Consider the following 13,833-nt stretch of genomic DNA (forward strand, 5'->3'; position numbering starts at 1 on the left):
CATCGCTGCTCTCCTTGTGTTTCAGCTGGAGGGCTGAAATACAAGTCTTTTGAATGAGACGTTTAAGCCGTTGGTCCTGTGTGCAATATGGCCCATGTGCACGTTAAAAAGTGCAGTACACTTTTCGAAATTAAATAGGGTATTGTCTCCCAGTGTACTGCCCAATCCACCACCAGAAGGACACCACTGGAAATAAGTCTTTGTACTTAGTGGGTTATCCTTGGTGTGATTCACACCAACATACTCCTAAACACTGGATTAGGAGTTTCTCACCAACCATCTTATTATTTATTGTATAAAATAATAAATAGAGTTATATTACTGTATTTAACTTTATAATATTTAAGTAGCTTAATTGCGGACTTGTGCTGCTTACCCATGAACGGCCAAATGCTGTCTCAATATCAAATAAGAACAGTTGGCTTATGGCCTTCAGTTTCGCCTCAATGGTATTCTTGGTTATGTTGTTTATAGCATCAACTGTTACTTTCAACTTCATAATGGCTAAGGGAAAAGAACATACAGTTAAGAACATGAATTTTGAGAATCAATAATTTGTTGCATATCTAACAATAAATTTCAAAGGATAATTCGATAATTAATAAACTGGCCGCCAATATGGAGTATTGCTCCACACAGCTGCAGCTTCACCTGTTCGAACTTGATGGAGAAAGGCATCAATATTCATAGAGTTCCAAGCAAGGGTGGTGAGACCTGGTTGCAAGGCCTGGATAACGTTACTGGTGTGGGTAATGAAGAGGTGTTCCAGTGGCTGTGGGATCATTGCCGACACCTCATTAAGTTCATTCAGACATTGAACAAGGTGGTTCTGGTAGCTCTTGAAACGATGCTCCTACAAAAAAAAATTAAGAATGCATATAGCATCATTAATATTATAATAATCATTTTCAATCAATATACAAATTCACTTCCAACTTCAAACACAATACAATTAAAACAAGTCACAGTATAAAATCAATGGATACAAAGACAAATGAATGGGAAAGGGCTGGCAAAACAAGCTCAAAGCTTTTAACATGTAAGCCCAAACTAAAACAAATAAACATTAATACTAATAAGATAAAGTGTATACACATAAACTGCAAGATGTTAAATGTTAATCATACCTGCTTAGCAACAAGCAACGCTGCTTCAGGTACACTGATACCAAGTCTACTCATCCAGCGACACTCTTGCATCATTTGAAGAACTCTAAAATAGTAAGAAATAATAATATATATTAATCTGGTGTTGCTGTTACTGAAGATTATGATGATTGGTGACTTTGCTGAAGAGAATGACTGCCGATGTCATGACGTATTTTAGGAAATGAGGAAAGACTGAAACAGAAAGAAAAAAAGACTGACCAAAAGAAAAGGCAATTGACCAGTAAAAACAACAAAGGTCAAGATGTGAACTGACCTTTCATCAGCATTAACCACAATGCATCTGGTTTCTGGATGTACCACTAGAAGCGTTGCCTTCAGACCTGCCTTGGCTGGCTCAATCAGTGTCTTCCAATGGTTGAACCACAGACTTTCAAAAGTAACAAGGGCAGTTGCAATGCGATTGTAGAACTTAACGATGCGCGAGAATTCTCTCATGTGCATGATGGCTTTGTTATCGCGGAACACTTTCATTGGTTCCTCAATACGTTGTAGAAGTTGACGAGACCATTGGATAGCTCCTGCAACAGGCGGAGCATTCCTCATCTTGATTGGTTCATCCTGCAATATGATAAATAAAAATAATTATATACAATGTTAATGAAAACTATAATAGCAGACATCGTACTCTACCTAAACTAATAATAATAATAATAAAGATTTATAAAGCGCACATCTCCACCAGAGGTGCTCAAGGCGGATAGACAATTAAACCAACAAGATCCAAATAATTCCCAGAAGAATTTTCAGCAAAATCCAAATACCAATTATCCCATCGAGGTAATGTTGCTCCCCATCAACTAAATTGTCAACTAAATTGACAACTAGACCTAAGCTATGGGGACAGTACATAAGAATGGTTCCAAGTACTGAGGTACTGCCATAATTTATGGTTTTTCTATATTTTTATCATCAATGAGCATTTATCAGGCAATGTCTTACAAAATATTGAAGTGGATATAATAGATTACTTACTATTATTATCAGTGTTAGTATATAATTTTTTGTTTTGTGTAAAAAATTGTTTGAATAAAATAAGGGTACCATTCATGAACAGTGAAAATTATGACATTATAATAATTTTATAATAAAAAACAATATTAAAAATACTGCTTAAATATTCAAATTACCTTATATTTCTCATAAATATCCTTGACTTCTTCCAGGTCAGTTTCAAATGCTGTGAACATATCCATGTATTTCTCAGTGATGGCATGTTTTACACCTTGACGATGCATTACAGGTAAAAACCTACATTTAAATAAACAGGAGTCTTGCAAATAAATTAAGAGTCAAAATAGAAATGTGCATTTAAAAACATCAGATGGCTTAATGCTGCTTACAGGAGTTGTGATTCGAGATACAAATGTGGTGATTACCTTGTGAGAATGTCCAATGACTGATGTGTTTTCATTTTCCGCAGGAAGACTGCATGAAGATAAGCACACATGTAGGCTTCTATTTGTTGGACAGTTCCTTGAAATTCCATGTGTACTTCGCCATATTTCTCTTTCTCTTTGCCTTCCACGTCCAGCATGATCTCTGTTGTGATGTTACTGGAGAGTAGTGCTTTCATACTGATTACATGGTCACGGACAATGGATGAAATACTGGGACCTTCATCTTCTGGGTCATCAGCATTAAAAAGCTTTCCTGGACAATAAGGAAAGATAGACAGATGTTCAGTAATAGTACTGTACTTGATTGGGAAGAGGAGGATAAGAATCAGATTGAAAAAAAAGTAGGGAAATGAACAATATTGAGTAGGATGGGTAGATGGAGAATAGAGAAAGAGTAGGATAGGAAGTAAAGGATGAATGAGAAGCAGTAAGAATAGACAATGGTGGCTCTAGGATATATATTCGAGGGGGAGGGGAGGGGGTGGAGCGAGGAGTGGTGCTAACTTTTCTGACGGTAGAGTCTAATGCTCTTGGCACCTAGAAATACTGGGCAATTTTAAGCTTTTCTAGAATTTTTTATACCATGGCAGATGGAAGGGTTTGTCCTGTCCGTCACTGAAAGTAAAATGAAAGGAAGAGGTAGTGGAAATAAAAAGCTGAAAAGACAAAGTCAAAGAAAAAATTGGATAAAATTGAAAAAAAGTGATAAAAAAAAGAGGAAGATATGAAATTCAGTGAATAGGTTCAAGTTAAAATTCATCATACATAACATACCAACAGCTACATGATAAAAGTAAAATTGATTTTTAAAAAAAAACATTAAGAGTAAACCTACTTAAAATCATTACATCTTGAAGAGTGAGACCAGATTTTGTTGAAGTGACAGCTAATTCATGAACTTCATCAGCATTGGATACCATCTCATTGGTTCCCATCTCATTGTCACCTGTGGTGTCCTCATTTTCATCCTCATCTTCGTTACTTCCTTCCTCCTCCTCTACCACAGGCAGTATTTTATGGGTGTGTGGACCTCGAAGAGGACTTATGGATATGGCTGGTGAGTCATAAGATGTAACTGAAAATATTTAAAAAATTTTAATAATATTAACACTTGTCATATGATCATAATAAAAATATTATTAATCATAATTATCAAAATAATAAGAGGGGTAACCAGCACCTGATGGCACAGCTCTAGACTGGCTCACTTGGAATCCTATTTCTATTGAATTAATGCATCCTTACCAATCGATTCTGGGACATTTGACACAGTAGCAGTAGTGTCAACATCGTCAAAGTCCTCCAGCTGAAGATCATCCTTGAGAGGACGTGGTAAGCCCTCTATAGTTATGATCAGCTTACTGTACTGAATCAAAGTGTAGACAGAATCAATCACTTGACGAACACGCCCACAAAAGGAATCCATATGACCAAATATGGACTCCTCATCAGTGAAAGGGATTCCATGACCATCAGTAAAATCACCTGTAAAAAAATAAAGTATATTGTTGAGTATTTAATAATAACAATGATTATGATAATGATAATGATGATTATTAAATAAAATTTAAATAAAGCAGAAATGTTATTTTCATCAGTGACATAACTGGCAATGTTCAGTTACCTGCAACTGATGGCGTTTTAGATGGCTTAGAAGCATATCCTCTAACAAAACCTCTACTTGACTTTGATGTTGGAGCCCCTATTGAGCTGATTGATGGGAAATGTGTGAGGGCATGAGCACCCCCTAGACTGTCTCGCAGACAACGCACCATCTCTTTGTAAGAATTCTACAAAAGATAATCCAATAGTATAATCATATTGTTGAATTATTATTACAAGTCAATAGTGATATCATCATTTCAACTTCAACATAAATGAAAACAACAATAGATTGAGCTTTTCCTTACATAAAGATTAAGACAAGATTTCATTCTTCCAAATAACGTGTCCGCATCAGCATCCTTCTCTTTACCCTTCCTCTTGCTAGTGGTCTTAGGCTTGCTGATCAAGTCCCCAGAAGCAACCTTGGTGTCAATCTCTCCATACATCTTAGGCCAGAGCTGATCCTCTTGTTCAGTGCTGATGGTTGCATTGCGGAGGTAGTCTTTGCAAGCATTCACCAGCTGATTTGTAATCTAGATTGGTTGTATAGCAGAAATAAATTTAGAGTACTGTATGACAATGCTGGTGAAAAAGAAAACTAATTGATCATTCGTTCCTATACCTAATGATAGAAATTTTTCATACCATTATTGTTTTTTTCATGTTCTCATTCACTTATTTTTTTTCTGTCTGCCTGTTCATCTATTATTCCTCCATCTCTCACTAGTTCCTCCCCTCCCTCAATCCATCTCTCCATCCATCCCTTTCTCCCTCACCTCTACCTCCCTCCCTCCTTCCATCCATCCATTACAAAATTCAAGCTACTAACCTTGGTGAAGAGCAGGCCTAAATAGCCCCCTCTAGCATAGAATCGTGATATAGAATCCATCTGCTTGACGCTGTTTACAAGGCCTGGCAATGCAGTATTCACTATGCTAGCTGGAGTAGCACCGTTGTACAGCTGTTCAAAGTGACGTCGAAGGGCCTCCAGGTACTTCACTTTGTCCTTTGTCTCATTAGCGGCATCTGTAATACTGCAGATAAATACATAATTAAACAATAAGGTCATTGGCTAATGGACAATCATATTAGTTTAAAAGACCAATGGGCCTTAATGTAACATAGTTTATGTCCAATATTAATACCAACCTTGCATCTATCAGCTTCCACTTCTTGATGACCTTTGACTTGGAGCTGATCAGTACACCAATCACAGTCTTGCACTCTTTGCCCTTCAATTGCTCCATTATACTGGATAGCATTCTCTGGCGTCGTTTCCATCGTTCAAGTTCCGTCAACGGTCCAGAATTAGGATCCATGAATCTTTAGAAACGTGGAGGATTTGAGAGTCATTGTATGATGGTACACAAACTTATAATCTGTAGTAATACTTCACCTACTACGTTGGTGTAAAACACAGTCTTAATTGGAGGTTAAATCATTCATTAGCAGTGGTGTAATAATTAAATGGACCAAAAAACTAAGGAATGGTAAAGGCATAAAAAAAACAGAGTAATAAACTTTTAAACAGAAATATGTGAAAATAGCAAACAATATTTATCATTTTTCAAACCATATTTTGTGATGAAATTTTATAGCAGAAATCACATTTTTATGGAAAAGTTTAAACAACTTTAGGAACACTCATTTATTATTATTATATACAGTATATAATATAGTTTGTACCTTTCATCTCCACCATCGGTCAAAGCATTATCAATGGTTGAAATCCACTCGGTAACTAAGGCTTCGTATTCTGAGATGATGTTACCATCGTAGGATGTGGAACGATGTTTACTAAATTCATTACTCACAAGGATCTCTGGCCTTCGTAACACCTGCAATTAACACAATTCTTATCTTATTTTTGCAATTACACATGTTACAACCAGATGTATTCAGCTTTACTTGCTAAAAGGTCTATGAGTTATGTCAAAACACACATAACGATGCATGCATGTTGTATTCAACAACGAACAGTTGCACTGCCACAAACGATAAGCAGGCCTAGTATTACAGCGGTTTCATCAGTCACGGTTGAGTGATGTCAGCTGACACAGTGTGACCCCAGGCTTAGGTAAGAGATCATGTAAGTATTAAACTACTACCAAACAAATAATTCCTATTTTCATATCTTCTTTTTATATTTTAATTAGTTTTTTAAATTTTAGAATTAGTTTTTTGAATGTTGAATTTTCTATAATAATTTTCTAAATTACAATAAGTATACTCTATTGTTTGTACTTTTATATTATATTTTTATAAGCTTGGAAAAGTAATTATAATTGTAAATATTAACAGATTTTACATACTGAATATGGAATTAGTTTTTTGAATGTCAAATTGTTAATAATTATCTGATTAGAATAAGTATACTTTATTCATTTAACTTTTATTATATTTTCATAAACATGAAAAAGTAATTATAACTGTAGATATTAATTGATTTTACATACTGAATTTGGAATTAGCTTTTTGAATATCAAATTTTCTATAATAATATTCTTAATTACAATAAGTATACTCTATTAATTGTACTTTTATATATATTATATTTTTATAAACTTGGAAAAGTAATTATAATTATAGATATTAATTGATTTTACATACTGAATTTGGAATTAGTTTTTTTAATGTCAAATTTTCTATAATAATTATCTGATTAAAATAAGTATATTTATTGATTTTAACATTTATCATATTTTTATAAACATGAAAAAGTAATTATAATTGTAGATATTGACTATACATAGAGAATTTTAATTAGTTTTTTGAATGTCAAATTGTCTATAAGTTATCATAATAACTCTTTTAAAATTGTTAAATTGATTGTTAAAATAATATGGTGTTAATTTTCGTTCGCATTTGTACTTTTATAATTGTATTTTTATGTTGGTTCTATTTTGATTACTTATTGTATTCCTATTGTAAATAACTATAATTATTGTAAAATTTTACTGTACTGCTAATGTTCTCCTAGTGAAGTGCCTTGATCATCTTGGAAAGGTGCTATATAAATCATATTATTATTATTATTAAATGTATCAATCCCCTTTTGATCTATATTTTACAAAAAATAATTGATATTTGGATAGCAACTAAGAACAGAAATGTGCAAAGATGAAAAAAGAAAGTAAAATTGGCCAGCATGTGCATAAATACTGTACCTAAGAGTGGGTTTAGTTTAGTGCACAAGGATTCTATGATTCTCTTCATTGGGCTCAGATCACCTTGGTAGTGTTATGTGAGTCCATAAGGTAGGGTGTGAATCTATACTATTTCTAAGAGAAAACAATGTAATTGGTCATAGAAAATAATTGTTTCTTCTAAAGAATGTGTTTTTAAGCCTTTCAGCTACAATCCAAAGAGCTGTGAAGGAATTCAGAATTTCATGGTTCATAGTAGAAAAAGTTGCCAATATTAACGAATAACATACTAAAGTCACATGGCATTCTTTCAACAGGAATAAAAATTATAGCGTTCTTAATTTTTTTGCACTATTTAGTTTACTTTGCTATTGATTTGGATTTTAAATTTCAACCACCACCAATATAGCTTTTAACAGATGAAAGACTGGGAGTTTTATAGAATAGAACCAGAAATGGTCATCCTCTCAAATAATTGGGAGAGGTGAAGATAAATAAATTCTAATGACAGTCACAAACTTGAAAATTAAAGTTTTCATGCATAACTTAACAAATTACAATTATTGTAACATGCAAAGGAATGGTTTACATGAAAACAGAGGCAGGATGGGAATTCAAACTGCATTACTATACCATAGCTTACCACAATATCATGTACCGGCCATCTTTTCTTATACTGCCAGTTAATAATAAAGTAAATAGCAAGCAAACTTAAAAAACATTTAGTTACAACATTAATAAACCTGTCACAATATTTGATGTTAAAAAATGTCATGAATTACTTGTTAGGCCTACCATGTACATTACTTGGAACCACAACAAAATCAACAAAATATTATTTGAATTAAAAAAAATATAACAATGACATGAAGAATAGTTAATAATTACTCTATTGTAAACATGTATTAATGCATTAAAAAATAATTAATATCTCAAATACAGTGAAAGTGTTTCTCTATTATATTTCCTATTATGTGTTATCTTTATTTATTTCATTTCATATTATGCAATGAGAAGAATACATGCCCTAATGGAAAAATTCAAGGGTATACCACTTGGCCTTGCAGCTCTTTTGGTAGAACTGAACTGAACTGTAATTAGAGGGTCTTAGGTTCGAATCCTGATAGAGACAATGCAATTTTCTCAAAAAAATATTAAAATGTATATATTTGTAATGCTCAGAGGAGTTATTAAGACAGTTTTAATTATGTATAATTTGTCTGTGTATATTTTCAATTTCATTTCAATTCAATATAAAGTTTATTTCCACATCATCAATACAATCTTTTTAATGCATTTTTTATTTTTTCAATTATCTATTAAATTTACCTGCTGACGAGCTGCAGTATTTGGGACCTTAACTGTCTCGGCAAGAGCAGCAGCATGCTTATCCAGACTGTTCAGACACTGACTGACTTGATCTGGAGTACAATGTCCCCAGTCAGTTTGAGCTTGTAACAAAGGCAAGTAGATATCTGACAGAAGTGTATTCAAATTTTCCAACACGCTGTGTCGCAATTCCCCACAGAATATGTCCTTTTCCATGTGTACTTGATCGACCTCATGTTCGGTGGTATGCCGAAGCATATACAAAACAGTTGTCTGCTCCACATCCACATCTTTCAATTTTGCAAGAGAAGTTATAACATGCAATTGTCTTGTGCTCTGTAGACCACTTGGAGTCAGTGCACTAGTTTGTGGTCGATCTGAGTAGAAGAATAACTTATTTGGTCCCCCCTCTCCAAGGAATTTGTTGATTAAATCAAGAGTTTCTGATTCACATAGAAAATCCTCAAGGAGTGTGGGATTGTCACTGAATCCCCCGATGTGAAAGGATTCTTGTATTTTAGTTGCTATCCACCAATGACGTTCATCCATGATGCAGAATATGTAACTAATAAAAAAAAAACAAAAAAACAAAAAAACATTTAGGCCTAGGCCTAGACCTATTTATTTGCTTGTTCTTTTTAATTACCATTTATTTATTCAAGTATAGGCCTAAAGGACATTCAAATCAGCAGCAAGAGGATGAATTGGTTCGTACAAAAGAGTAGAGCTAGGCTAGAAAATATGAAGACAATGGGCTTAGGCTTAGCCTACTACAAAAAAATAGGGCTGGCCTAGGCCCCTGGCTAGCTACTAGGGACTAGGGCTAGCCTAGGGTCTAGGGCCTAGGCCTAAGCTTAGCCTAAAAAGGCCTAGGTAGGTAGGCCTACACAAAAAAAAATTAGGCCTAGGCCTATATATTATAGGCCTAGGCCTAGGCCTATGTCATTATAAATATGCTAGAATTATTAAACATATTATTAAAATATACAGATAAGTATAGAGGCTAGAATAGGCCGTGGGCCTACCTAGGCTTGGCCTATCCTAGGCCTTTAGGCTAAGCCGAGGCAGGAAGGTTAGGTTTTGCCTATCTAGGCCTAGGCTAGTCAAGCTCACTCAACTCACCTTCTTTTGTTCGTCGAATGAATGTCCAGCCAAGACGTGTCTCGGCCTAGGCCTAGAAAAAATTCTGACCTAATGAATGCTTGCACTTTACTGCAGTCTTCCTGGACATTAAATACAATCAACAAAGGATTTATTATATAGTAAAGTATATTACATGGTGAAAAAAAGGTATAGGCCTAAGAGTTTGGCCTAGATTACAGTAGTATTTTGTTTACGTCTAGGGCGCCGCCATTTTGGTGTGTGGTTGTCAAGGTTTTGAAATTTACAAATTCCCGGATGAAAATCAATTCATTATGTAATAATAAAGCGTTCTGATTGGTTGATTGGTTGACGCAGTTGCTGTAAATGTAGACCCTGGGCGTTGGTGGATTTCGAGGAGGGGATTTCGACTAAACTGCTTTCATTGAACCAGGGAGTTGTTATAGTCAACTCCCTGATTGAACTGTGTATATTCACATATGTACCGTAAAACCGAATAGCAGACTTCTCAAGTTAGTAAAATCAAGGAGAAAATACATTTCAGTAAAACCAGTCTTCAATTATCCTTAGTAAAATAGGAGCGCAGCCAGAGGAGGGGGAGGGCCCCATCAAATTTTTTTAAAAATTGGATAACCTTGAAAAAAATATAGTATATTTCTTAATTGGCAGGGATTTCTAATCAGTAGGCCTTGAAAGTTGCATATGTAGGCCTAAACATAACGTCCGTCAGCTGTTATTTAATTTTGTTTTTCATGTTATTTTTTTTTATTATTACTGTAAAACTTTTGCTTTATGTGCCTGTAGGCAGATGGTGAGGACGCATCCACACGCCGCCCCCCCCCCCCCTCCACATAAATAAATTGTTTACAATCGCGAAATGGTATGCATTACACGCTTGTTATGTGTTTTGGATAGAGTAGAAGCTTTTTTTAATACTTTGTATATACCGGCATCCGTTACGATTGATTTACCCCCAATACAGTATTAACCAGTTATTAAAACTATAATAAAGAAATGATTTGTCCAGGACAGGGGACCAATTAACCAACCATCGACAGACCGACCGACAAAGCTATTAATGTTTAAAGCACACATCTTACTCATGAAGTATTCATTATTCAGTCTTAAAACATTAAAAACGCAATTATTTTCTAGTCTGGGACCCTCGGCCCCTGGAACACACCACAGGGCCTTTGGACCTAATTGAAAAACTCGTTACTATTACTTCGTTGTAGTTAGCAATTACGTTTGCTATTTTTTTTTTTTTTTTTTTTTTTGGTTAAAAAAGTTTTTTGGATACAAAAGAAGTTTTTTTTTATGTTTTGACGGCTTCCGTCACGATTTAATTACGGTACGCCAACAAATTGTGGACAAAAAGGACGAAATTATAATGATTTTTCAAGGGCAGGGCCGACCAGTCGATAGACCGACCGATTGACAGAGCTATTGCGTGAGCACGCATCTAAATATTCAGTATTGAGTCGTTAACAATAAAAAACGCAATTTTTTTCCGGGGCTTTAGGCCACTGGACCCCCGAACACCTGGCAGCTCCTAAGCTTACAGTTGCTTATGCCATTTCAAGAACTCGTTGTTATTAATTATGGTTGTTGTATATATATAATATATATATATATATATATATAATTAAAACGGAACAGTAGAGAAAATCCGATCAGAATGACAAAATAAACAACTAAGTATCCACTGGAAGGAATCCCAATATCTGCAGACGGATCCGATTCGGCCTTCCAGGACTCATCAGTGCAGCTGGGGTATAGACCCAAAAGAAACGTTTGACCAGCTTAGGAAGGGCCCAAACCAGTCCCACTACCACTAATGATTACAGAGCCAAACCAAGGCAATATATGTTTTTATATATATATATATATATATATAAATTTAATGGCAAATGGGATAAACCCATAAAAACAAATTTATATATATTATGAAATGAGTATATATTAAACTTTTTTTTTTGGTGGCAGGCCAGGGAATGAGGGGCCAGGAAGGGACCTTCAGAGATGGAGGGTCGATATGGTGAGGGCTGAGGTACGAACATTTTTAATTATCGCACCCCTGGGCAGCCCGAAATGTCACTCTAAGACTTCAAATTTGAATACAATTTTCTGTTTTTATTATATTTAGGGGAGGGCCCTGGCCGGCTGCCCTAATCCCCTGACCGCCAATGGTTTTGAGAGCAAACATTATTCAGCGTTTTTATTTTTCAATGGTCTGATATATCTACATTTTGATAGACCTAACGATGAATATAGCAACTTGTTAAGGAAACTTATCTATATACAAAAATAAATCTATCTAATTAAAAACATTGTTTAAATGTCATTAATTATACTACGGGTTTTAACGTTCATTAATAGGCCTAAGATTAAATTTAAAGAAGCGTAAATATATTGAGGTCGGAGTAAAATAATTCCCTACAAATTGGACATATACATAGCAGACGTAAAAAGTGTCACTTTCAACAACGTGTGTTTCGGATTTCTACTGCATATGTCAACATGTAAAATTATAGCACAAGGCAAATAAAACATTATCAAATTTAAACGTAAAATAAATAATGTAGGTCTATTATAACGCACAATGAAAAAAAAAAGCTAGGTAGGCCTATAATATTATTGGGCTAATATTATTAAAAATACTAATTTTTTACAATAAATGTAAATGTTATATTATAAATAAATTAAATTAAAGGAAATTGTGAATATGAACGAATAACTACAAGCGCTTTACGCTGTGGATGAGATGGGCAAGCGTCAAAAATATATAAAATCGAGAATTCATAAAAATAATGCTAGTGAAACCAATGTAAAGAGAGAAGATGAGCTTGTACGTGGCAAGACACCGAAAAACACTCAAATTCCTCATATTATAACTTATAGGGCCTAATAGTAGGCCTACGAGATAATTAAGTCGTACGTACGAGATATTAGGTAGTTTTCGCCGCACCACGTTAACCTTGAAACGTAAACGGATGGCGTCATAATTTATTCACCTTGCGTTGCGGAGTACGTTAATAGGGAGTGTTCAGGCTTTTACGTGCATGCTCGACGTACGTTAGTTACCGATTTACGCATGCGTATTTCGCTTTGTTTACAAAAGGGGCGGAGCTATCATGTTGGGTACTGACGTAAAGTTGTAACGTCGTGCGGCGAAACTACCTAATATCTCCTACGTACTACATCTAGTATGTACGACTTATTTAATAATTATGCCACTCCCAAAAACTAAAAACCTAATGTAGAGCTTAATGATTACAGATTACAGACCTATTGCAATAACATCTAATGTTGTCACTTGAAAAAAATTGTACTTCAATTTGTTATTTGACCAAACTAACCCTTTTTGGACCCATTACAGTTTGCCTATCAAAGTAATCGAAGTGTTGGACATGCTGTTCTCTTCCACTTCCAAAATATATATCAGTAAATTGATGTTCCGTGAACATATGTAAAGGTGTCTATTATTGTAACCTTTCAACTATTCAATATACATATATTATGAGATGGTCCCGCGAAATAGTCTCGAGGGCCGCCCGATAGGATAGGAGGAGACTAGCGAGAGGGACGAGTCTCGGAGTACCAGTGTGACCCTGTAGTGTTCGAGAAATACAATGAGATCCAGATACCATATAAAGCTGATCATTTGTCTAATGCGTGACCACAAGACGCAGACGAGATTATTTCGCGAGACCATCCCATAATGTGTATATTTAATAGTTGAAAGGTTACCGGTACACTATATTGATTTCTCAAGTGCATTTAACACTGCCTGGATTACTTGTACATAAACCCACAAGAAATGAATGAATTTCGCCGACGCAATGCCAACATAACAAATTTATACTAAAAAAAAACCAAAGGAATAATAGCAACAACAATGATAACTGCATTATTATTGAAATGAGATGGTAAGCAGAACGTATGTTCCCAGCGAAATTATGTAAATATAGACATTGATACGAGAAAAAAATCATACACAGTTGACGTACTATAGGAACATAATTTTATTAGGCACGAGTTCTTTCAAAAGTATTTTGAAAATGGTGAGCTCCACTGCCGAGAGTT

At 34.8% G+C, this 13,833-nt stretch overlaps 1 protein-coding gene across 2 annotated transcripts in view; it reads right to left on the reverse strand.

Moving 5' to 3' along the window:
- The window catches only part of LOC117113885 (dynein heavy chain 5, axonemal-like), a gene marked incomplete at its 3' end in the record, with an annotated part of 59,003 nt that extends 48,994 nt beyond the window's left edge, over positions 1-10,009 (reverse strand). For both annotated transcript variants that reach the window (XM_033257364.1, XM_033257363.1), the window contains 15 exon segments: positions 377-504; positions 652-853; positions 1,128-1,212; positions 1,423-1,727; positions 2,297-2,417; positions 2,546-2,819; positions 3,402-3,641; positions 3,812-4,051; positions 4,191-4,356; positions 4,477-4,704; positions 5,001-5,205; positions 5,321-5,494; positions 5,858-6,009; positions 8,647-9,211; positions 9,769-10,009. In XM_033257364.1, the coding sequence (XP_033113255.1) occupies positions 377-504; positions 652-853; positions 1,128-1,212; positions 1,423-1,727; positions 2,297-2,417; positions 2,546-2,819; positions 3,402-3,641; positions 3,812-4,051; positions 4,191-4,356; positions 4,477-4,704; positions 5,001-5,205; positions 5,321-5,494; positions 5,858-6,009; positions 8,647-9,195 (3,069 nt within the window). In that variant the 5' untranslated portion in view covers positions 9,196-9,211; positions 9,769-10,009.
- Between the last annotated feature and the right edge of the window lie 3,824 nt (positions 10,010-13,833).

Source organism: Anneissia japonica, unplaced genomic scaffold (genome assembly GCF_011630105.1).
Source record: "Anneissia japonica isolate Jap-2015-1 unplaced genomic scaffold, ASM1163010v1 scaffold1417_len1240632_cov203, whole genome shotgun sequence".
In the NCBI taxonomy this organism is placed as follows: Eukaryota; Metazoa; Echinodermata; class Crinoidea; order Comatulida; family Comatulidae; genus Anneissia; species Anneissia japonica.